This window comes from Salmo salar, chromosome 18 (assembly GCF_965601325.2).
Source record: "Salmo salar chromosome 18, fSalSal1, whole genome shotgun sequence".
NCBI classification, from domain to species: Eukaryota; Metazoa; Chordata; class Actinopteri; order Salmoniformes; family Salmonidae; genus Salmo; species Salmo salar.
Window position 1 is genome coordinate 126,809 of NC_138308.1, and position 24,820 is coordinate 151,628.

At 50.0% G+C, this 24,820-nt stretch overlaps 2 protein-coding genes and 1 long non-coding RNA gene across 12 annotated transcripts in view; 1 reads left to right on the plus strand and 2 right to left on the minus strand.

Moving 5' to 3' along the window:
* Positions 1 to 4,533, plus strand: part of shmt1 (serine hydroxymethyltransferase 1 (soluble)) — a 45,730-nt gene extending 41,197 nt beyond the window's left edge. For 7 of the 9 annotated variants that reach the window (XM_082964622.1, XM_082964625.1, XM_082964623.1 and 4 more), the window contains one exon: positions 3,096 to 4,533. In XM_082964622.1, the coding sequence (XP_082820748.1) occupies positions 3,096 to 3,268 (173 nt within the window). In that variant the 3' untranslated portion in view covers positions 3,269 to 4,533. Of the gene's footprint in view, positions 1 to 152; positions 230 to 510; positions 588 to 3,095 lie in introns of those variants that run through there. The other 2 variants (XM_082964627.1, XM_082964626.1) reach the window with 2 other exon arrangements.
* Positions 4,534 to 6,760: 2,227 nt separating this feature from the next.
* LOC145861714 (uncharacterized) lies at positions 6,761 to 8,167 on the minus strand. Its single transcript, XR_014381318.1, has 2 exons — positions 7,583 to 8,167; positions 6,761 to 7,532 (listed from the first exon to the last, which is right to left on the minus strand). It is a non-coding gene; the product is annotated as an uncharacterized LOC145861714 (long non-coding RNA).
* Positions 8,168 to 8,440: 273 nt separating this feature from the next.
* smcr8a (Smith-Magenis syndrome chromosome region, candidate 8a) overlaps positions 8,441 to 24,820 on the minus strand; it is a 72,286-nt gene continuing 55,906 nt past the window's right edge. For both annotated transcript variants that reach the window (XM_082964631.1, XM_082964632.1), the window contains 4 exons: positions 22,928 to 23,188; positions 19,979 to 21,958; positions 16,525 to 16,749; positions 8,441 to 12,668 (listed from right to left, as the gene is read on the minus strand). In XM_082964631.1, coding sequence (XP_082820757.1) covers positions 11,804 to 12,668; positions 16,525 to 16,749; positions 19,979 to 21,958; positions 22,928 to 23,188 — 3,331 coding nt within the window. In that variant the 3' untranslated portion in view covers positions 8,441 to 11,803. The remainder of the gene's footprint in view (positions 12,669 to 16,524; positions 16,750 to 19,978; positions 21,959 to 22,927; positions 23,189 to 24,820) is intronic.

A 24,820-nucleotide genomic window follows, 5' to 3' on the forward strand; every position in this document is an offset into this window, starting at 1 on the left:
CCTCTCTGCAGCCCAAGGCCACCTCTAACCCCTGACCTCTCAACCCCTCGTTCTCCCTACAGGTTATCCAGATTACCCTGGACGTCCAGGCCTCTCTGCAGCCCAAGGTCACCTCTAACCCCTGACCTCTCAACCCCTCGTTCTCCCTACAGGTATCCAGATAACCCTGGACGTCCAGGCATCTCTGCAGCCCAAGGTCACCTCTAACCCCTGACCTCTCAACCCCTCGTTCTCCCTACAGGTTATCCAGATTACCCTGGACGTTCAGGCCTCTCTGCAGCCCAAGGCCACCTCTAACCCCTGACCTCTCAACCCCTCGTTCTCCCTACAGGTTATCCAGATTACCCTGGACGTTCAGGCATCTCTGCAGCCCAAGGCCACCTCTAACCCCTGACCTCTCAACCCCTCGTTCTCCCTACAGGTATCCAGATTACCCTGGACGTCCAGGCCTCTCTGCAGCCCAAGGCCACCTCTAACCCCTGACCTCTCAACCCCTCGTTCTCCCTACAGGTATCCAGATAACCCTGGACGTCCAGGCATCTCTGCAGCCCAAGGCCACCTCTAACCCCTGACCTCTCAACCCCTCGTTCTCCCTACAGGTTATCCAGATTACCCTGGACGTCCAGGCCTCTCTGCAGCCCAAGGCCACCTCTAACCCCTGACCTCTCAACCCCTCGTTCTCCCTACAGGTTATCCAGATTACCCTGTACGTCCAGGCCTCTCTGCAGCCCAAGGCCACCTCTAACCCCTGACCTCTCAACCCCTCGTTCTCCCTACAGGTATCCAGATTACCCTGGACGTCCAGGCCTCTCTGCAGCCCAAGGCCACCTCTAACCCCTGACCTCTCAACCCCTCGTTCTCCCTACAGGTTATCCAGATTACCCTGGACGTCCAGGCCTCTCTGCAGCCCAAGGCCACCTCTAACCCCTGACCTCTCAACCCCTCGTTCTCCCTACAGGTATCCAGATTACCCCTGGACGTCCAGGCCTCTCTGCAGCCCAAGGCCACCTCTAACCCCTGACCTCTCAACCCCTCGTTCTCCCTACAGGTTATCCAGATTACCCCTGGACGTCCAGACCTCTCTGCAGCCCAAGGCCACCTCTAACCCCTGACCTCTCAACCCCTCGTTCTCCCTACAGGTATCCAGATTACCCTGGACGTCCAGGCATCTCTGCAGCCCAAGGCCACCTCTAACCCCTGACCTCTCAACCCCTCGTTCTCCCTACAGGTTATCCAGATTACCCCTGGACGTCCAGGCCTCTCTGCAGCCCAAGGCCACCTCTAACCCCTGACCTCTCAACCCCTCGTTCTCCCTACAGGTTATCCAGATAACCCTGGACGTCCAGGCCTCTCTGCAGCCCAAGGCCACCTCTAACCCCTGACCTCTCAACCCCTCGTTCTCCCTACAGGTATCCAGATTACCCTGGACGTCCAGGCCTCTCTGCAGCCCAAGGCCACCTCTAACCCCTGACCTCTCAACCCCTCGTTCTCCCTACAGGTTATCCAGATTACCCTGTACGTCCAGGCCTCTCTGCAGCCCAAGGCCACCTCTAACCCCTGACCTCTCAACCCCTCGTTCTCCCTACAGGTATCCAGATTACCCTGGACGTCCAGGCCTCTCTGCAGCCCAAGGCCACCTCTAACCCCTGACCTCTCAACCCCTCGTTCTCCCTACAGGTTATCCAGATTACCCTGGACGTCCAGGCCTCTCTGCAGCCCAAGGCCACCTCTAACCCCTGACCTCTCAACCCCTCGTTCTCCCTACAGGTATCCAGATTACCCCTGGACGTCCAGGCCTCTCTGCAGCCCAAGGCCACCTCTAACCCCTGACCTCTCAACCCCTCGTTCTCCCTACAGGTTATCCAGATTACCCCTGGACGTCCAGACCTCTCTGCAGCCCAAGGCCACCTCTAACCCCTGACCTCTCAACCCCTCGTTCTCCCTACAGGTATCCAGATTACCCTGGACGTCCAGGCATCTCTGCAGCCCAAGGCCACCTCTAACCCCTGACCTCTCAACCCCTCGTTCTCCCTACAGGTTATCCAGATTACCCCTGGACGTCCAGGCCTCTCTGCAGCCCAAGGCCACCTCTAACCCCTGACCTCTCAACCCCTCGTTCTCCCTACAGGTTATCCAGATAACCCTGGACGTCCAGGCCTCTCTGCAGCCCAAGGCCACCTCTAACCCCTGACCTCTCAACCCCTCGTTCTCCCTACAGGTATCCAGATTACCCTGGACGTCCAGGCCTCTCTGCAGCCCAAGGCCACCTCTAACCCCTGACCTCTCAACCCCTCGTTCTCCCTACAGGTTATCCAGATTACCCCTGGACGTCCAGGCCTCTCTGCAGCCCAAGGCCACCTCTAACCCCTGACCTCTCAACCCCTCGTTCTCCCTACAGGTTATCCAGATTACCCTGGACGTCCAGGCCTCTCTGCAGCCCAAGGCCACCTCTAACCCCTGACCTCTCAACCCCTCGTTCTCCCTACAGGTTATCCAGATTACCCTGGACGTCCAGGCCTCTCTGCAGCCCAAGGCCACCTCTAACCCCTGACCTCTCAACCCCTCGTTCTCCCTACAGGTATCCAGATTACCTCTCTGCAGCCCAAGGCCACCTCTAACCCCTGACCTCTCAACCCCTCGTTCTCCCTACAGGTATCCAGATTACGTCCAGGCCTCTCTGCAGCCCAAGGCCACCTCTAACCCCTGACCTCTCAACCCCTCGTTCTCCCTACAGGTTATCCAGATTACCCCTGGACGTCCAGGCCTCTCTGCAGCCCAAGGCCACCTCTAACCCCTGACCTCTCAACCCCTCGTTCTCCCTACAGGTTATCCAGATAACCCTGGACGTCCAGGCCTCTCTGCAGCCCAAGGCCACCTCTAACCCCTGACCTCTCAACCCCTCGTTCTCCCTACAGGTATCCAGATTACCCTGGACGTCCAGGCCTCTCTGCAGCCCAAGGCCACCTCTAACCCCTGACCTCTCAACCCCTCGTTCTCCCTACAGGTTATCCAGATTACCCCTGGACGTCCAGGCCTCTCTGCAGCCCAAGGCCACCTCTAACCCCTGACCTCTCAACCCCTCGTTCTCCCTACAGGTATCCAGATAACCCTGGACGTCCAGGCATCTCTGCAGCCCAAGGTCACCCTGAAGGAGTTTAAGGAGGCCCTTGCAGGGGAGGCGAAGCACCAGGAACGGGTAGCAGAGCTGAGGGGCGAGGTGGAAGCTTTCGCGGGGAGGTTCCCCATGCCTGGTCTGGAGGAACTTTAGAAGACCGGGGTCCGATGGTTCTCACTGCTGGATTGCCTTTTTCCCCCTCTGCTGTTGCACCCTGTTGAATAAACTTCCCATCTCCTTTTCTCAACGTTTTGTAGGGAAGAACAAAAAAAAAAACCCAACTCAAACTATTCTGATTTTTTTTTCCGTGAGTCCACTGTTGTTACAATCCCAGAATGTGTCGCAGGTCGGCTTGTCAAGATGAAGGAAATTCAAGAAGAGATGTCAATCTACCACATCATCATCCTTTATCTTGAAAACTTGACCGCTGACCTGCAAAACTGACTGTTTCCCTTCTCTGCCTTAACGGTTTGACTGACCGGTTTGTCTCTGCCTTAACGGTTGACTGACTGTTTCCCTTCTCTGTCTTAACGGTTTGACTGACCGGTTTGTCCTCTGCCTTAACGGTTTGACTGACTGTTTCCCTTCTCTGTCTTAACGGTTTGACTGACCGGTTTGTCCTCTGCCTTAACGGTTTGACTGACCGGTTTGTCCTCTGCCTTAACGGTTTGACTGACCGGTTTGTCCTCTGCCTTAACGGTTTGACTGACCGGTTTGTCCTCTGCCTTAACGGTTTGACTGACCGGTTTGTCCTCTGCCTTAACGGTTTGACTGACCGGTTTGTCCTCTGCCTTAACGGTTTGACTGACCGGTTTGTCCTCTCTGCCTTAACGGTTTGACTGACTGTTTCCCTTCTCTGCCTTAACGGTTTGACTGACCGGTTTGTCCTCTGCCTTAACGGTTTGACTGACTGTTTCCCTTCTCTGCCTTAACGGTTTGACTGACCGGTTTGTCCTCTGTCTTAACGGTTTGACTGACCGGTTTGTCCTCTGCCTTAACGGTTTGACTGACTGTTTCCCTTCTCTGTCTTAACGGTTTGACTGACCGGTTTGTCCTCTGCCTTAACGGTTTGACTGACTGTTTCCCTTCTCTGTCTTAACGGTTTGACTGACCGGTTTGTCCTCTGCCTTAACGGTTTGACTGACCGGTTTGTCCTCTGCCTTAACGGTTTGACTGACCGGTTTGTCCTCTGCCTTAACGGTTTGACTGACCGGTTTGTCCTCTGCCTTAACGGTTTGACTGACCGGTTTGTCCTCTGCCTTAACGGTTTGACTGACCGGTTTGTCCTCTCTGCCTTAACGGTTTGACTGACCGGTTTGTCCTCTGCCTTAACGGTTTGACTGACCGGTTTGTCCTCTGCCTTAACGGTTTGATGTAACGAAACCCAAGACAAATAAAACTCTAATATGTGGAACACACCTCAGTCTCTACTGTCTCTCTTGTTCTTCAGAAGATGAACGACACTGTAGACGGCATGTGTGAATCAATGGGTGTGATTTAGAGGATGCATTGTGGGTAAATATAGAGCCCGTCGGCCATTAGGATTTGGTTCCAGATATACACATTTGAAAGAGAAAGATACCTAGTCAGTTACACAGCCGTTTAGAGGAACCGGCTGCGTTTTATCCGACCGTTTAGAGGAACCGGCTGCGTTTTATCCGACCGTTTAGAGGAACCGGCTGCGTTTTATCCGACCGTTTAGAGGAACCGGCTGCGTTTTATCCGACCGTTTAGAGGAACCGGCTGCGTTTTATCCGACCGGAGAGGAACCGGCTGTGTTTTATCCGACCGTTTAGAGGGACCGGCTGTGTTTTATCCGACCGTTTAGAGAGACCGGCTGCGTTTTATTCGACCGTTTAGAGGAACCGGCTGCGTTTTATCCGACCGGAGAGGAACCGGCTGCGTTTTATCCGACCGGAGAGGAACCGGCTGCGTTTTATCCGACCGGAGAGGAACCGGCTGCGTTTTATCCGACCGGAGAGGAACCGGCTGCATTTTATCCGACCGTTTAGAGGAACCGGCTGCGTTTTATCCGACCGGAGAGGAACCGGCTGCGTTTTATCCGACCGTTTAGAGGAACCGGCTGCGTTTTATCCGACCGTTTAGAGGAACCGGCTGCGTTTTATCCGACCGTTTAGAGGAACCGGCTGCGTTTTATCCGACCGTTTAGAGGAACCGGCTGCGTTTTATCCGACCGGAGAGGAACCGGCTGCGTTTTATCCGACCGGAGAGGAACCGGCTGCATTTTATCCGACCGTTTAGAGGAACCGGCTGCGTTTTATCCGACCGTTTAGAGGAACCGGCTGCGTTTTATCCGACCGGAGAGGAACCGGCTGCGTTTTATCCGACCGTTTAGAGGAACCGGCTGCGTTTTATCCGACCGTTTAGAGGAACCGGCTGCGTTTTATCCGACCGTTTAGAGGAACCGGCTGCGTTTTATCCGACCGTTTAGAGGAACCGGCTGCGTTTTATCCGACCGTTTAGAGGAACCGGCTGCGTTTTATCCGACCGGAGAGGAACCGGCTGCGTTTTATCCGACCGGAGAGGAACCGGCTGCGTTTTATCCGACCGTTTAGAGGAACCGGCTGCGTTTTATCCGACCGTTTAGAGGAACCGGCTGCGTTTTATCCGACCGTTTAGAGGAACCGGCTGCGTTTTATCCGACCGTTTAGAGGAACCGGCTGCGTTTTATCCGACCGGAGAGGAACCGGCTGCGTTTTATCCGACCGTTTAGAGGAACCGGCTGCGTTTTATCCGACCGGAGAGGAACCGGCTGCGTTTTATCCGACCGTTTAGAGGAACCGGCTGCCTTTTATCCGACCGTTTAGAGGAACCGGCTGCGTTTTATCCGACCGTTTAGAGGAACCGGCTGCGTTTTATCCGACCGTTTAGAGGAACCGGCTGCGTTTTATCCGACCGTTTAGAGGAACCGGCTGCGTTTTATCCGACCGGTTAGAGGAACCGGCTGCGTTTTATCCGACCGTTTAGAGGAACCGGCTGCGTTTTATCCGACCGTTGAGAGGAACCGGCTGCGTTTTATCTTTAATACTGATCATCATCGTCCAGGTTGGAACCATCTCAGTAACAACACCCAACCACTTTACAAATCGACAGAAACATTCAATAATTTAATGTCATTATAATAACAATACATCAGCATCATAAATGGTATGAACCAGACAGACATTCAGCTCTGTTTAACACTGGTCCTAGATCAGTTATATATATATATATATATATCACCTCTCTAATGGTGACCTGTTCAACACTGGTCCTAGATCAGTTATATATATCACCTCTCTAATGGTGACCCGTTAGGACTGATCCTAGATCAGTCATATATATATATATATATATATCACCTCTCTAATGGTGACCTGTTAGGACTGATCCTAGATCAGTTATATATATCACCTCTCTAATGGTGACCTGTTAGGACTGGAGGGAGGAAACTGATTCTAGATCAGTTATTAACATTTACATTTTAGTTATTTTAGCAGACGCTCTTATCCAGAGCGACTTACAGTAGTGAATGCATACATTTCAGACATTCCCCCCCCCCCCCACGTATTGGTCCCCCGTGGGAATCGAACCCACAACCCTGGCGTTGCAAACACCCATGCTCTACCAGCGGAGCCACACGGGACCCATATATATATCTATCTCTCACCCCTCGTTAGGACTGGAGGGAGGGAGGAAGCTGATCCTAGATTCAAATCCGATCTCCTCTTTTCGGCTGTGCACCTTATTAAAAGGTAAAGTTTCCACGTTAACAGTAGGCTCAATCCTAAATTACCTTTTTGGTTTTTTTTTAAAGGTGAACTATAACCCGGATCTTCTGCGGATCAGATTGAATCTAGCCAAGGGCTATTTCTTTCTGGTCCTGGAGGGACGAAACACTACTGGTTCTCATCCTCTACCTCTAATCCGAGACTCGTTCAGACCCGAGACTCGTTCAGATCTGGGGACAACAGGTTGAGACTCATTCAGACCTGGGGACATCAGGTAGAGAGACTCATTCAGACCTGGGGACATCAGGTAGAGAGACTCATTCAGACCTGGGGACATCAGGTAGAGAGACTCATTCAGACCTGGGGACATCAGGTAGAGAGACTCATTCAGACCTGGGGACATCAGGTAGAGAGACTCATTCAGACCTGGGGACATCAGGTAGACTCATTCAGACCTGGGGACATCAGGTAGAGAGACTCGTTCAGACCTGGGGACATCAGGTAGAGAGACTCGTTCAGACCTGGGGACATCAGGTAGAGAGACTCGTTCAGACCTGGGGACATCAGGTAGAGAGACTCGTTCAGACCTGGGGACATCAGGTAGAGAGACTCATTCAGACCTGGGGACATCAGGTAGAGAGACTCATTCAGACCTGGGGACATCAGGTAGAGAGACTCATTCAGACCTGGGGACATCAGGTAGAGAGACTCATTCAGACCTGAGACTCATTCAGACCTGGGGACATCAGGTAGAGAGACTCATTCAGACCTGGGGACATCAGGTAGAGAGACTCATTCAGACCTGAGACTCATTCAGACCTGGGGACATCAGGTAGAGAGACTAATTCAGACCTGGGGACATCAGGTAGAGAGACTCATTCAGACCTGGGGACATCAGGTAGAGAGACTCATTCAGACCTGGGGACATCAGGTAGAGAGACTCATTCAGACCTGGGGACATCAGGTAGAGAGACTCATTCAGACCTGAGACTCATTCAGACCTGGGGACATCAGGTAGAGAGACTCATTCAGACCTGGGGACATCAGGTAGAGAGACTCATTCAGACCTGGGGACATCAGGTAGAGAGACTCATTCAGACCTGGGGACATCAGGTAGAGAGACTCATTCAGACCTTGGGACATCAGGTAGAGAGACTCATTCAGACCTGGGGACATCAGGTAGAGAGACTCATTCAGACCTGGGGACATCAGGTAGAGAGACTCATTCAGACCTGGGGACATCAGGTAGAGAGACTCATTCAGACCTGGGGACATCAGGTAGAGAGACTCATTCAGACCTGGGGACATCAGGTAGGAAGAGAAAGCAGAAATGTTTTGGCCCTCAGGACCTGAATAATACTTTGACATTGAAACACAACAGCTATACATAACTAGGTGAAAGCAGACCTGACGCAACACACACACACACACAATAAGCACACGCACACACACACACACACACACACACACACAATAAGCACACTGTGGTAAGACTGTTTTGGGTTGCATTTTGTCTGCATTTAGCCAATCTGTAACAATCAGAAGAATAAAATACACATCCAAACATCTTGACCTTTCAACAAACAGTAAGATGGAAATGAACCTTGTGAAGGAAACAGCAACATAAAGTGTTTTAATAGGAGGTAACTGGCAGAATAAAGGAAACTCCAACAGTGTTTTAATAGGAGGTCGGGTCGTCCACCAGGTAACTGGCAGAATAAAGGAAACTCCAGGTCCTCCACCAACCACCAGGTAACTGCCAGAATAAAGGAAACTCCAACAGTGTTTTAATAGGAGGTCTGGTCGTCCACCAGGTAACTGGCAGAATAAAGGAAACTCCAACAGTGTTTTAATAGGAGGTCGGGTCGTCCACCAGGTAACTGCCAGAATAAAGGAAACTCCAACAGTGTTTTAATAGGAGGTCGGGTCGTCCACCAGGTAACTGGCAGAATAAAGGAAACTCCAACAGTGTTTTAATAGGTCGGGTCGTCCACCAGGTAACTGGCAGAATAAAGAAAACTCCAGGTCCTCCACCAACCACCAAGTAACTGGGAGAATAAAGGAAACTCCAACAGTGTTTTAATAGGACGTCGGGTCGTCCACCCGGTAACTGGCAGAATAAAGGAAACTCCAGGTCCTCCACCAACCACCATGTAACTGCCAGAATAAAGGAAACTCCAACATAGTGTTTTAATAGGACGTCGGGTCCACCAACCACAAGGTAACTGCCAGAATAAAGGAAACGCCAACATAGTGTTTTAATAGGACGTCGGGTCCTCCACCAACCACCAGGTAACTGGCAGAATAAAGGAAACTCCAACATAGTGTTTTAATAGGAGGTCGGGTCCTCCACCAGGTAACTGGCAGAATAAAGGAAACTCCAACAGTGTTTTAATAGGACGTCGGGTCCTCCACCAGGTAACTGGCAGAATAAAGGAAACTCCAGGTCCTCCACCAACCACCAGGTAACTGCCAGAATAAAGGAAACTCCAACAGTGTTTTAATAGGACGTCGGGTCCTCCACCAACCAGAACAGCTTTAATACACCTTGACATCGATTCTACAAGTGTCTGGGAAGTCTATCGGAGGGATGAGACGCCATTCTTCCACGAGGAAATTCCATCATTTGGTGTTTTGTTGATGGTATTGAAGCCACCTTGCAGCCATTTTGTCTCTCCTTAATGATGTGTATAAACCCTGGATGGCTGACAGGGGGGGTGTTGTATTGCAGCCATTTTGGCTCTCCTTAATGATGTGTATAAACCCTGGATGGCTGACAGGAGGGGTGCTGTATTGAAGCCACCGTGCAGCCATTTTGGCTCTCCTTAATGATGTGTATAAACCCTGGATGGCTGACAGGGGGGGGGGGCTGTATTGCAGCCATTTTGGCTCTCCTTAATGATGTGTATAAACCCTGGATGGCTGACAGGGGGGTGCTGTATTGAAGCCACCGTGCAGCCATTTTGGCTCTCCTTAATGATGTGTATAAACCCTGGATGGCTGACAGGGGGGGGGGCTGTATTGCAGCCATTTTGGCTCTCCTTAATGATGTGTATAAACCCTGGATGGCTGACAGGGGGGGTGTTGTATTGCAGCCATTTTGGCTCTCCTTAATGATGTGTATAAACCCTGGATGGCTGACAGGAGGGGTGCTGTATTGAAGCCACCGTGCAGCCATTTTGGCTCTCCTTAATGATGTGTATAAACCCTGGATGGCTGACAGGGGGGGTGTTGTATTGAAGCCAACGTGCAGCCATTTTGGCTCTCCTCCATTGTAAATAATATGTTGGACGATATAGAAATCCATTTACTAAATGTCATTACATTAATTTCTGACATGTTTATTCCATTAAGACACCGTAATGTATAATTTTACATATGTGAGCTAAACTAAAATATTTTTTTAGCGCCCCCCCCCCCCCCCAACCCCTTTAAAAATACTAATGTTACTGTCCCCCACTACAAACAACAACAAATACTTAAATACATGTAATGTTGTCCTTGAAACCGTTAATTGTAATGCTGTAAACTTCCATTCAATCCTATGGAGGACTGTCAAAATGGCCGACCGGTGGCTTAAAGCCTATAAATGTCCAGTAAACAGCAGCAGCAGCAGCAGTCTAGGGTTTATATACACGTCGTTGGTATAGCGACGGTAAAGGAGCTAAATCGAACTCGACCAAAAAAAAACAAACAAAGGAACTCCCTTGCCATGGAAACGCGTCGGGGGGCGGGGGGGAATCCCCAAAGCTTCCTCGTTGTCCCTCAGCTAAATTAGTCTATTGTCTATTTCACACTATGTTGGAGGTAAAAAAAAAAAATCGGAGTATAATGATTGTATTGGATGTTATCAACTCATGTCATCGTCACCTAAATCAACGATTTCTGTACGCTAGCTAAGGCTAACCAGCTTATACGAAAACGGGAGTTAGCATTTAGCAGGGAGTTAGCATTTAGCAAGGAGTTAGCATTTAGCAGGGAGTTAGCATTTAGCAGGGAGTTAGCATCTAGCAGGGAGTTAGCATTTAGCAGGGAGTTAGCATTTAGCAGGGAGTTAGCATTTAGCAGGGAGTTAGCATCTAGCAGGGAGTTAGCATTTAGCAGGGAGTTAGCATTCAGCAGGGAGTTAGCATTCAGCAAGGAGTTAGCATTTAGCATTTAGCATTTAGCAGGGAGTTAGCATTTAGCAGGGAGTTAGCATTTAGCAGGGAGTTAGCATTTAGCAGGGCGTTAGCATTCAGCAGGGCGTTAGCATTCAGCAGGGAGTTAGCATTCAGCAGGGAGTTAGCATTTAGCAGGGAGTTAGCATTTAGCAGGGAGTTAGCATTTAGCAGCCACCCTCTTCAAGAAAAAAAAAGAGACAACTTCTACATGTTATGCAGGGAAAAAAACAGTGAAATATAATCCAAAAATCGGACTTAAGTAAAACACATCGGTGGGTCCTGTTACGACACATAAAGCATGACTGATTTGACGAATGTCCCTCTTTTCATTAATAAATTAGATTCGTTGAACGGGCACCAATCTGGTCCTTTACAACGTTCCCAACAAACTATAGTAGTAATAGTAGTACTGTGGTTCTGTGGACAACATGCAACATCACGGGGACACGGACCGGCACGAACACACACGGAACATGCATCATATTAACGTTACACACACACACACACACTTCTCGCTCAGATCAGAAGGACGGTTCATAGTGGACTTGTCAATCAATCAATCAAAAATCAGTGTCCAGGTTCCCGTCCCCCCCTGGATTCGGACATTCATTAGAAGGAGGACGGACGGATGGACAGCATTACATTCACTAAAACCCCCTCGCTCCCTCCTCAGTCTCTCCCGATTACCTAGGAGACGGTCTCCAACCTAGAGCGAAATCTCCCATCTGTCTCCAGTGCTGTTTTGAGGAGGTGAGGAGAGAAGACTCGAGGGCTCTCAGAGATTCGATCCTCGGTCAGTGTTTCAGATCAGATCTTGTATAGGAGAAAGTGAAGCTGGGTGGAGCTCTCTTCCTGGCAGCACCCCCAGTGGTCGGGTCTAGGTTCTGCTCTGGGGTTATAGCGCCCCCAGTGGTCGGGTCTAGGCCCGTCTCTGGGGTTACAGCACCCCCAGTGGTGGGGTCGACGCCCGTCTCTGGGGTTACAGCGCCCCCAGTGGTCGGGTCTAGGCCCGTCTCTGGGGTTACAGCGCCCCCAGTGGTCGGGTCTAGGCCCGTCTCTGGGGTTACAGCGCCCCCAGTGGTCGGGTCTAGGCCCGTCTCTGGGGTTACAGCACCCCCAGTGGTCGGGTCTAGGCCAGTCTCTGGGGTTACAGCACCCCCAGTGGTCGGGTCTAGGCCCGTCTCTGGGGTTACAGCACCCCCAGTGGTCGGGTCTAGGCCCGTCTCTGGGGTTACAGCACCCCCAGTGGTCGGGTCTAGTATGTTGTCCGTCTCCAGGTAGTGCCGGGTGATCAGCTGACTCAGGTACATCAGGACGGAACAGTCGTCTTCGCCGAGCCCGAGCTGATCCCTCAGGAAGCCCCGCGTCCTCTCCTCTACTTCCTGTCTCTGCTCCCGGCGGTGGCTGATGGGAAGATGGAGGTGATGTGTAAAGCTAAGGTGGAAAGCCCGGGCGGCCAGTCTACTGAGCACGTTCTGGAGATGTAAGAAGTAGGTGGATCCTCGCCGGAGCCGGGTACGGCGGTCCGCCATGTTGGACAGGAGGGTTCCGCGGTAGCCGGGGCAACGGAGGGTCTTCCGGTCGGCGTCCAGGACGGAGATGTAACGGCTGTAGCGAGACAGAGAGCAGAGCATGCTGGTCCCCACGGGAGAAGCCACCCTGGAGGAAAAGAGAGAGGAGATATTCAGTCTGAATGAGATGTATGGCGCCCAGTGAAAATCTAGACATATTTTATACTGATCAATGTGGAAAAACTATCCCCAATTTATATTTTCATTTAAGGCCGCAAAATGAGACTTTCATTAGGTTGAGGAGCTAGGAGGAGGAGGCATGTCTACTGTCTATAGGGGAGGAGGAGGAGGAGGAGGAGGAGGCATGTCTACTGTCTATAGGGGAGGAGGAGGAGGAGGAGGAGGCATGTCTACTGTCTATAGGGGAGGAGGAGGAGGAGGAGGAGGCATGTCTACTGTCTATAGGGTAGGAGGAGGAGGAGGCGGAGGAGGCATGTCTACTGTCTATAGGGGAGGATGAGGCATGTCTACTGTCTATAGGGTAGGAGGAGGAGGAGGCATGTCTACTGTCTATAGGGTAGGAGGAGGATGAGGCATGTCTACTGTCTATAGGGTAGGAGGAGGAGGCGTGTCTACTGTCTATAGGGTAGGAGGAGGAGGAGGCGTGTCTACTGTCTATAGGGTAGGAGGAAGAGGAGGAGGAGGAGGCATGTCTACTGTCTATAGGGTAGGAGGAGGAGGAGGCGTGTCTACTGTCTATAGGGTAGGAGGAGGCATGTCTACTGTCTATAGGGTAGGAGGAGGAGGAGGCATGTCTACTGTCTATAGGGTAGGAGGAGGAGGAGGCATGTCTACCGTCTATAGGGTAGGAGGAGGAGGCGTGTCTACTGTCTATAGGGTAGGAGGAGGAGGAGGCATGTCTACTGTCTATAGGGGAGGAGAAGGAGGCGTGTCTACTGTCTATAGGGTAGGAGGAGGAGGAGACATGTCTACTGTCTATAGGGTAGGAGGAGGAGGAGGCGTGTCTACTGTCTATAGGGTAGGAGAGGGAGGAGGCGTGTCTACTGTCTATAGGGTAGAAGGAGGAGGAGGCGTGTCTACTGTCTATAGGGTAGGAGGAGGAGGAGGCATGTCTACTGTCTATAGGGTAGGAGGAGGAGGAGGCATGTCTACTGTCTATAGGGTAGGAGGAGGAGGAGGCATGTCTACTGTCTATAGGGTAGGAGGAGGAGGAGGAGGCATGTCTACTGTCTATAGGGGAGGAGGAGGAGGAGGAGGCATGTCTACTGTCTATAGGGTAGGAGGAGGAGGAGGAGGAGGCATGTCTACTGTCTATAGGGTAGGAGGAGGAGGAGGAGGAGGCATGTCTACTGTCTATAGGGTAGGAGAGGAGGAGGCATGTCTACTGTCTATAGGGTAGGAGGAGGAGGAGGAGGCATGTCTACTGTCTATAGGGTAGGAGGAGGAGGAGGAGGCATGTCTACTGTCTATAGGGTAGGAGGAGGAGGAGGAGGCATGTCTACTGTCTATAGGGTAGGAGGAGGAGGAGGCATGTCTACTGTCTATAGGGGAGGAGTAGGAGGAGGCATGTCTACTGTCTATAGGGGAGGAGGAGGAGGAGGAGGCATGTCTACTGTCTATAGGGTAGGAGGAGGCATGTCTACTGTCTATAGGGTAGGAGGAGGCATGTCTACTGTCTATAGGGTAGGAGGAGGAGGAGGCATGTCTACTGTCTATAGGGGAGGAGTAGGAGGAGGCATGTCTACTGTCTATAGGGGAGGAGGAGGAGGCATGTCTACTGTCTATAGGGTAGGAGGAGGAGGCATGTCTACTGTCTATAGGGTAGGAGTAGGCATGTCTACTGTCTATAGGGTAGGAGGAGGAGGAGGCATGTCTACTGTCTATAGGGGAGGAGTAGGAGGAGGCATGTCTACTGTCTATAGGGGAGGAGGAGGAGGCATGTCTACTGTCTATAGGGTAGGAGGAGGAGGAGGAGGCATGTCTACTGTCTATAGGGTAGGAGGAGGAGGAGGCATGTCTACTGTCTATAGGGGAGGAGGAGGAGGAGGTATGTCTACTGTCTATAGGGTAGGAGGAGGAGGAGGCATGTCTACTGTCTATAGGGTAGGAGGAGGAGGAGGCATCTCTACTGTCTATAGGGTAGGAAAAGGAGGAGGCATGTCTACTGTCTATAGGGTAGGAGGAAAAGGAGGAGGCATGTCTACTGTCTATAGGGTAGGAGGAGGAGGAGGCATGTCTACTGTCTATAGGGTAGGAGGAGGAGGAGGCATGTCTACTGTCTATAGGGTAGGAGGAGGAGGAGGCATGTCTACTGTCTATAGGGTAGGAGGAGGAGGAGGCATGTCTACTGTCTATAGGGTAGGAGGAGGAGGGATGTCTACTGTCTATAGGGGAGGAGGAGGAGGAGGAGGCATGTCTACTGTCTATAGGGTAGGAGGAGGAGGAGGCATGTCTACTGTCTATAGGGTAGGAGGAGGAGGAGGAGGCATGTCTACTGTCTATAGGGGAGGAGGAGGAGGAGGTATGTCTACTGTCTATAGGGTAGGAGGAGGAGGAGGCATGTCTACTGTCTATAGGGTAGGAGGAGGAGGAGGAGGCATGTCTACTGTCTATAGGGGAGGAGGAGGTATGTCTACTGTCTATAGGGTAGGAGGAGGAGGAGGCATGTCTACTGTCTATAGGGTAGGAGGAGGCATGTCTACTGTCTATAGGGTAGGAGGAGGAGGAGGCATGTCTACTGTCTATAGGGTAGGAGGAGGAGGAGGCATGTCTACTGTCTATAGGGTAGGAGGAGGAGGAGGCATGTCTACTGTCTATAGGGGAGGAGGAGGAGGAGGCATGTCTACTGTCTATAGGGTAGGAGGAGGAGGCATGTCTACTGTCTATAGGGGAGGAGGAGGAGGAGGCATGTCTACTGTCTATAGGGGAGGAGGAGGAGGAGGCATGTCTACTGTCTATAGGGTAGGAGGAGGAGGAGGCATGTCTACTGTCTATAGGGTAGGAGGAGGAGGAGGCATGTCTACTGTCTATAGGGTAGGAGGAGGAGGAGGCATGTCTACTGTCTATAGGGTAGGAGGAGGAGGAGGCATGTCTACTGTCTATAGGGTAGGAGGAGGAGGAGGCATGTCTACTGTCTATAGGGTAGGAGGAGGAGGAGGCATGTCTACTGTCTATAGGGTAGGAGGAGGAGGAGGCGTGTCTACTGTCTATAGGGGAGGAGGAGGAGGCATGTCTACTGTCTATAGGGTAGGAGGAGGAGGAGGCATGTCTACTGTCTATAGGGTAGGAGGAGGAGGAGGCGTGTCTACTGTCTATAGGGGAGGAGGAGGAGGCATGTCTACTGTCTATAGGGGAGGAGGAGGAGGCATGTCTACTGTCTATAGGGTAGGAGGAGGAGGAGGCATGTCTACTGTCTATAGGGGAGGAGGAGGAGGAGGCATGTCTACTGTCTATAGGGGAGGAGGAGGAGGCATGTCTACTGTCTATAGGGGAGGAGGAGGAGGAGGCATGTCTACTGTCTATAGGGTAGGAGGAGGAGGAGGCATGTCTACTGTCTATAGGGTAGGAGGAGGAGGAGGCATGTCTACTGTCTATAGGGGAGGAGGAGGAGGCATGTCTACTGTCTATAGGGTAGGAGGAGGAGGAGGAGGAGGCATGTCTACTGTCTATAAGCTAGTTATAAACAGGAAGTAGACGTATACAGGCTAGTTATAACAGGAAGTAGACAGTATACAGGCTAGTTATAACAGGAAGTAGACAGTATACAGGCTAGTTATAACAGGAAGTAGACTTTATATAGGCTCGTTATAACAGGAAGTAGACTGTGTATAGGCTAGTTATAACAGGAAGTAGACTGTATATAGGCTAGTCATAACAGGAAGTAGACTGTACATAGGCTAGTTATAACAGGAAGTGTTTCGGTCATAGAAATGAAAGTATGGAAGTGATCCCCACTCACGCAGGCACCGCCCCTTCCTCCTCACCTCTGCAGTCCTATGAGTTTCCACCTCTGTAGGTCAGTGAGGCTGAAGGGGCAGGAGAGCCAAGGCTGGACCCTCTCCCCACAGCGCCCGGGTCCAGGCACGTAGAGGGCTAGAGCGGACACCAGCCTCCTGACCCTCCCCTCCTCGGATCCCAGGACCACCAGGGTCCGACCACTCAGTAGGGACCACAGGGCATGCAAGGCAAACGGATACTGACGCACAAACCTGGAGGTAGAGACAGAGAGCGAGAGATGGTCACATACACGTGTTTAACAGATGTTATTGTGGGTGTAGCGAAATGCTTGTGTTTCTAGCTCCAACAGTAATATCTAACTAAATACTTGTGTTCCCAGCTCCAACAGTAATATCTAACTAAATGCTTGTGTTTCTAGCTCCAACAGTAATATCTAACTAAATGCTTGTGGTCCCAGCTCCAACAGTGCAGTAATATCTAACTAAATGCTTGTGTTCCCAGCTCCAACAGTAATATCTAACTAAATGCTTGTGTTTCTAGCTCCAACAGTAATATCTAACTAAATGCTTGTGTTCCCAGCTCCAACAGTGCAGTAATATCTAACTAAATGCTTGTGTTCCCAGCTCCAACAGTAATATCTAACTAAATGCTTGTGTTTCTAGCTCCAACAGTAGTATCTAACTAAATGCTTGTGTTCCCAGCTCCAACAGTGCAGTAATATCTAACTAAATGCTTGTGTTCCCAGCTCCAACAGTAATATCTAACTAAATACTTGTGTTCCCAGCTCCAACAGTAATATCTAACTAAATGCTTGTGTTTCTAGCTCCAACAGTAATATCTAACTAAATGCTTGTGGTCCCAGCTCCAACAGTGCAGTAATATCTAACTAAATGCTTGTGTTCCCAGCTCCAACAGTAATATCTAACTAAATGCTTGTGTTTCTAGCTCCAACAGTAATATCTAACTAAATGCTTGTGTTCCCAGCTCCAACAGTGCAGTAATATCTAACTAAATGCTTGTGTTCCCAGCTCCAACAGTAATATCTAACTAAATGCTTGTGTTTCTAGCTCCAACAGTAGTATCTAACTAAATGCTTGTGTTCCCAGCTCCAACAGTGCAGTAATATCTAACTAAATGCTTGTGTTCCTAGCTCCAACAGTAATATCTAACTAAATGCTTGTGTTTCTAGCTCCAACAGTAATATCAGAATATAATACAGTATATACATAGTAGAATATAATACAGTATATACATAGTAGAATATAATACAGTATATACATAGTAGAATAGAATACAGTATATACATAGTAGAATATAATACAGTATATACATAGTAGAATATATTACAGTATATACATAGTAGAATATATTACAGTATATACATAGTAGAATATATTACAGTATATACATAGTAGAATATATTACAGTATATACATAGTAGAATATATTACAGTATATACATAGTAGAATATAATACAGTATATACATAGTAGAATATAATACAGTATATACATAGTAGAATATAATACAGTATATACATAGTAGAATATAATACAGTATATACATAGTAGAATATATTACAGTATATACATAGTAGAATATATTACAATATATACATAGTAGAATATAATACAGTATATACATAGTAGAATATAATACAGTATATACATAGTAGAATATAATACAGTATATACATAGTAGAATATAATACAGTATATACATAGTAGAATATAATACAGTATATACATAGTAGAATATATTACAGTATATACATAGTAGAATATAATACAGTATATACATAGTAGAATATAATACAGTATATACATAGTAGAATATAATACAGTATATACATAGTAGAATATATTACAGTATATACATAGTAGAATATAATACAGTATATACATAGTAGAATATAATACAGTATATACATAGTAGAATATAATACAGTATATACATAGTAGAATATATTACAGTATATACATAGTAGAATATAATACAGTATATACATAGTAGAATATATTACAGTATATACATAGTAGAATATATTACAGTATATACATAGTAGAATATAATACAGTATATACATAGTAGAATATATTACAGTATATACATAGTAGAATATATTACAGTATATACATAGTAGAATATAATACAGTATATAAATAGTAGAATATAATACAGTATATACATAGTAGAATATATTACAGTATATACATAGTAGAATATAATAGAGTTTCCTAGGGAACAGGTCGGGTGTTATTCAGCTCCAGAGTTTCCTAGGGAACAGCCCGGGTGTAATTCAGCTCCAGAGTTTCCTAGGGAACAGGCCGGGTGTAATTCAGCCCCAGAGTTTCCTAGGGAACAGGCCGGGTGTAATTCAGCTCCAGAGTTTCCTAGGGAACAGGCCGGGTGTTATCCAGCTCCAGAGTTTCCTAGGGAACAGGCCGGGTGTTATCCAGCCCCAGAGTTTCCTAGGGAACAGGCCGGGTGTTATCCAGCCCCAGAGTTTCCTAGGGAACAGGCCGGGTGTTATCCAGCCCCAGAGTTTCCTAGGGAACAGGCCGGGTGTTATCCAGCCCCAGAGTTTCCTAGGGAACAGGCCGGGTGTTATCCAGCCCCAGAGTTTCCTAGGGAACAGGCCGGGTGTCATCCAGCTCCAGAGTTTCCTAGGGAACAGGCCGGGTGTTATCCAGCTCCAGAGTTTCCTAGGGAACAGGCCGGGTGTCATCCAGCCCCAGAGTTTCCTAGGGAACAGGCCGGGTGTTATCCAGCTCCAGAGTTTCCTAGGGAACAGGCCGGGTGTCATCCAGCTCCAGAGTTTCCTAGGGAACAGGCCGGGTGTTATCCAGCTCCAGAGTTTCCTAGGGAACAGGCCGGGTGTTATCCAGCCCCAGAGTTTCCTAGGGAACAGGCCGGGTGTCATCCAGCCCCAGAGTTTCCTAGGGAACAGGCCGGGTGTTATCCAGCTCCAGAGTTTCCTAGGGAACAGGCCGGGGTGTTATAAAGTTAGGGTTCATAAAGTCTGACTGACTGAAGAGCAGCCCCCCGAGGCTGAGACGAACTTTACGTTCTTGACCACCCGATCGGCAGTTTTCCAAAACGCTGCCAGACACCAGGAATTCCACACGGGGGGGTTTGTACGCCCAGGGTAACACTACACCAGAAGGGTTGAAGCCGGGGTGGGGAGCCCAGGGTTTGTACGCCCAGGGTAACACTACACCAGAAGGGTTGAAGCCGTCGGGGTGGGGAGCCCAGGGTTTGTACGCCCAGGGTAACACTACACCAGAAGGGTTGAAGCCGTCGGGGTGGGGAGCCCAGGGTTTGTACGCCCAGGGTAACACTACACCAGAAGGGTTGAAGCCGTCGGGGTGGGGAGAACGAGCAGGGTATAGAAAACACACACACACACATAGACAGGAGAAATCCGAGAGTCCTCTTTAACTACAGAATGAATTAAATCGACCCGAACGAGTTACTCACCTGAGGGCTTCCTGTCCAGCCCTCTTCTTCTGCCTCAGCGTTACCACCACCCCGCCGTACCCCGGAGGTGAACCGGCCCGTTCCGACCCCGTAGACGCTGACGTGGTACAGTCCGACCCGTCCTGGTCCGACCCCTTGGAGGTGGCATCTCCCAAGGAGGAGACGGGCAGGTCCAGTCCAGCCCCGGGGTTCTGGTAGTGTGGGGAACCCAGGCCGTAGACCCCCTGGATCGACAGCATGGCCTGGGGCTCCTGGCTGACCACCAGGGGTAGGGGTAGAGAGCCGGGCTGCAGCCCAGAAGCAGGTAGCGTGTCTGTGGGAGAAGAGTTGGACAGGAAGCCTTCGGCCTGAGACATGCAGCAGGCCGTGTCCATGTGGACCAACAACTCAGGGTCAGGAACTCTCTGTCCTGTCTCGGCACCTCTCTGTCCTGTCTCAGCCCCTCTCTGTCCTGTCTCAGCCCCTCTCTGTCCTGTCTCAGTACCTCTCTGTCCTGTCTCGGCCCCTCTCTGTCCTGTCTCAGTCCCTCTATGTCCTGTCTCGGCCCCTCTCTCCTCTGTCTCGGCACCTCTCTGTCCTGTCTCGGTCCCTCTCTGTCCTGTCTCGGTCCCTCTCTGTCCTGTCTCAGCCCCTCTCTCCTCTGTCTCAGTACCTCTCTGTCCTGTCTCAGCCCCTCTCTCCTCTGTCTCAGCCCCTCTCTCCTCTGTCTCAGTACCTCTCTGTCCTGTCTCAGCACCTCTCTGTCCTGTCTCAGCCCCTCTCTGTCCTGTCTCAGCACCTCTCTGTCCTGTCTCAGCCCCTCTCTGTCCTGTCTCAGCACCTCTCTCCTCTGTCTCAGCCCCTCTCTCCTCTGTCTCAGTACCTCTCTCCTCTGTCTCAGCCCCTCTCTGTCCTGTCTCAGTCCCTCTCTCCTCTGTCTCAGTCCCTCTCTCCTCTGTCTCAGCCCCTCTCTGTCCTGTCTCAGCCCCTCTCTGTCCTGTCTCAGCCCCTCTCTGTCCTGTCTCAGCCCCTCTCTGTCCTGTCTCAGCCCCTCTCTCCCCTGTCTCAGCCCCTCTCTCAAACCCTCCTTCGTTCTCACCCTCTCCCCTCTCCTCAGTCTCCAGCAGAAAAACAGGGGTCTGGTCTCCTTCCTCCTGTCCTTCCTCCTCCTCCTCTTCCTCTCCTCCACTCCTGTCACTACTAAAGCTGTCCTTATTCTCCTCAGAGCTTTCTTGGTCCTGTGTCTCCACGGTCAGATCAGAGAGTGACGACTCCAGCCTCTCGTCCCCAGCCAGGGCGTCGCTCTGCGGGGCAGAGTTATCAGGACAGAGAGGGTACACCTCTGGAAGGTCTGGCTCGGGGCAAAGCGCGACGGAAGGGGTGTGTATAAGACGCGAGCGTCGGTCCGTCCCCGTCGCGTGGTTTAGAGAACAGAAGATTCTTCCCAGCGCCGCTACCTCCTCTTCTTCCTCCCCGAGCTCCTCCTCGAACAGGAAGTTGACGACGTTCTGTTTCCTGCGTAGAGCTCGGTCCAAGCGGCGGGTGTACAGGTAACACAGATCCCCCCGGAAACACCTCTCCGTGTGAGCGAGAAGTTCCACCGCGGCTTCGTAGAACCACTCCTCGCATAATTCCGTCATGTTCTTCAGACGTTTGGCGAAACATTTCGCCGGTTTCCCTTTCATCAGCTGAGGGGTGTAAGACTGTCTCCTCCTCCTCCTCTCTCCCTCCTCCTCGCCGCCGGGGTCGGAACCAGGAGGCGAGGAGTCTCTGTGTTTCCGGGACTCGGTGACGCAGTGTTGGCAGTGTGCTGCGTGGGGGTCTCGGCGGGGGCGGAGAAGGTACGAGGTGATCTGTCTCAGCAGGTCTCGGTGCTCGAAGATACTCTTCTCCATCGCTGCAAGCTCATTGGCCTTGTCCACCGCGTGGGCGGAGTAACAGCCCTGAGGCCCCGCCTCGCGCTGAAGCCCTTCCTCTGTCTGCAGAACGGACCGCGTGTACCTGGCAGGAAGGGGCACGACGGGAAGTTACAACAGATTGTAGCAGTAGTAGTGTGTGTGTCAGAGTGTGTGTTAGTGTGTGTGTGTCAGAGTGAGTGTGTGTGTGTCTGTGTGTGTCTGTGTGTCAGAGTGTGTGTGTGTGTGTGTCAGTGTGTGTGTGTCAGTGTGAGTGTGTGTGTGTGTGTGTGTGTGTGTCAGAGTGAGTGAGTGAGTGAGTGAGTGTGTGTGTGTGTGTGTCAGTGTGTGTGTCAGAGTGTGTCTCAGAGTGTGTGTGTGTGTGTGTGTCAGAGTGTGTGTGTGTGTCAGAGTGAGTGTGTGTGTGTGTGTGTGTGTGTATAGTGTGTGTGTGTCAGAGTGTGTGTGTGTGTGTGTAAGTGTGTGTGTTAGTGTGTGTGTGTCAGAGTGAGTGTGTGTGTGTCTGTGTGTGACTGTGTGTCAGAGTGTGTGTGTGTGTGTCAGTGTGTGTGTGTCAGTGTGAGTGTGTGTGTGTGTCAGAGTGTGTGGTGTCAGAGAGTGTGTGTGTGTGTGTGTGTCTGTGTGTCAGAGTGTGTGTGTGTGTGTGTCAGTGTGAGTGTGTGTCAGACTGTGTGTGTGTGTGTGTGTGTGTCAGAGTGTGTGTGTGTCAGAGTGTGTGTGTCAGAGTGTGTCTCAGAGTGTGTGTGTGTGTCAGAGTGTGTGTGTGTGTGTCAGAGTGAGTGTGTGTGTGTGTGTGTCAAAGTGTGTGTGTCTGTGTGTGTGTGTGTGTGTGTCTGTGTGTGTGTTAGAGTGTGTGTGTGTGTCAGAGTGAGTGTGTGTCAGAGTGTGTGTGTCAGAGTGTGTCTCAGAGTGTGTGTGTGTGTCAGAGTGTGTGTGTGTGTGTCAGAGTGAGTGTGTGTGTGTGTGTGTCAAAGTGTGTGTGTCTGTGTGTGTGTGTGTGTGTGTGTGTGTCTGTGTGTGTGTGTGTGTATAGTGTGCGTATCTCTCCTCTTACTCCAGGTCTCGTAGCTTCCTCTGCAGCTCGCGGGCGAAGGCCCGTCGGTTTCCGGTCTTCAGGAGCTCGGAGGCTCGTGAGAAGCGGAGCGACAGCTCCTGGAACTGCTGCATGATCTTCCTCTCGTCGGCGGAGACGTACGCCATGCAGAACGGGCGGACGAAACCCCGGGCCTCCAGGTCGTACAGAGTCAGGTGGTGGACGTAGGCGAACGCTCCTTCCTTAGAGTCGCCCAGCACCACACGGGAGTCCTCCACAAAACTACAAGGGGAGCAGTCAGGGTGGAGTAGAGCAGAAATATTATACAGTCAGGGTGGAGTAGAGCAGAAATATTATACAGTCAGGGTGGAGTAGAGCAGAAATATTATACAATCAGGGTGGAGTAGAGCAGAAATATTATACAGTCAGGGTGGAGTAGAGCAGAAATATTACACAGTCAGGGTGGAGTAGAGCAGAAATATAATACAGTCAGGGTGGAGTAGAGCAGAAATATTATACAATCAGGGTGGAGTAGAGCAGAAATATTATACAATCAGGGTGGAGTAGAGCAGAAATATTATACAATCATGGTGGAGTAGAGCAGAAATATAACACAATCAGGGTGGAGTAGAGCAGAAATATTATACAATCAGGGTGGAGTAGAGCAGAAATATTATACAATCAGGGTGGAGTAGAGCAGAAATATTATACAGTCAGGGTGGAGTAGAGCAGAAATATTATACAATCAGGGTGGAGTAGAGCAGAAATATTATACAATCAGGGTGGAGTAGAGCAGAAATATTATACAATCAGGGTGGAGTAGAGCAGAAATATTAAACAATCAGGGTGGAGTAGAGCAGAAATATTATACAATCAGGGTGGAGTAGAGCAGAAATATTATACAATCAGGGTGGAGTAGAGCAGAAATATTATACAGTCAGGGTGGAGTAGAGCAGAAATATTATACAATCAGGGTGGAGTAGAGCAGAAATATTATACAATCAGGGTGGAGTAGAGCAGAAATATTATACAATCAGGGTGGAGTAGAGCAGAAATATTACACAATCAGGGTGGAGTAGAGCAGAAATATTATACAGTCAGGGTGGAGTAGAGCAGAAATATTATACAATCAGGGTGGAGTAGAGCAGAAATATTATACAATCAGGGTGGAGTAGAGCAGAAATATTATACAATCAGGGTGGAGTAGAGCAGAAATATTATACAGTCAGGGTGGAGTAGAGCAGAAATATTATACAATCAGGGTGGAGTAGAGCAGAAATATTATACAATCAGGGTGGAGTAGAGCAGAAATATTATACAATCAGGGTGGAGTAGAGCAGAAATATTACACAATCAGGGTGGAGTAGAGCAGAAATATTATACAGTCAGGGTGGAGTAGAGCAGAAATATTATACAATCAGGGTGGAGTAGAGCAGAAATATTATACAGTCAGGGTGGAGTAGAGCAGAAATATTATACAATCAGGGTGGAGTAGAGCAGAAATATTATACAGTCAGGGTGGAGTAGAGCAGAAATATTATACAATCAGGGTGGAGTAGAGCAGAAATATAATACAATCAGGGTGGAGTAGAGCAGAAATATTATACAATCAGGGTGGAGTAGAGCAGAAATATAATACAATCAGGGTGGAGTAGAGCAGAAATATTAAACAATCAGGGTGGAGTAGAGCAGAAATATTATACAATCAGGGTGGAGTAGAGCAGAAATATTATACAATCAGGGTGGAGTAGAGCAGAAATATAATACAATCAGGGTGGAGTAGAGCAGAAATATTATACAGTCAGGGTGGAGTAGAGCAGAAATATTATACAGTCAGGGTGGAGTAGAGCAGAAATATTATACAATCAGGGTGGAGTAGAGCAATAATATAATACAATCAGGGTGGAGTAGAGC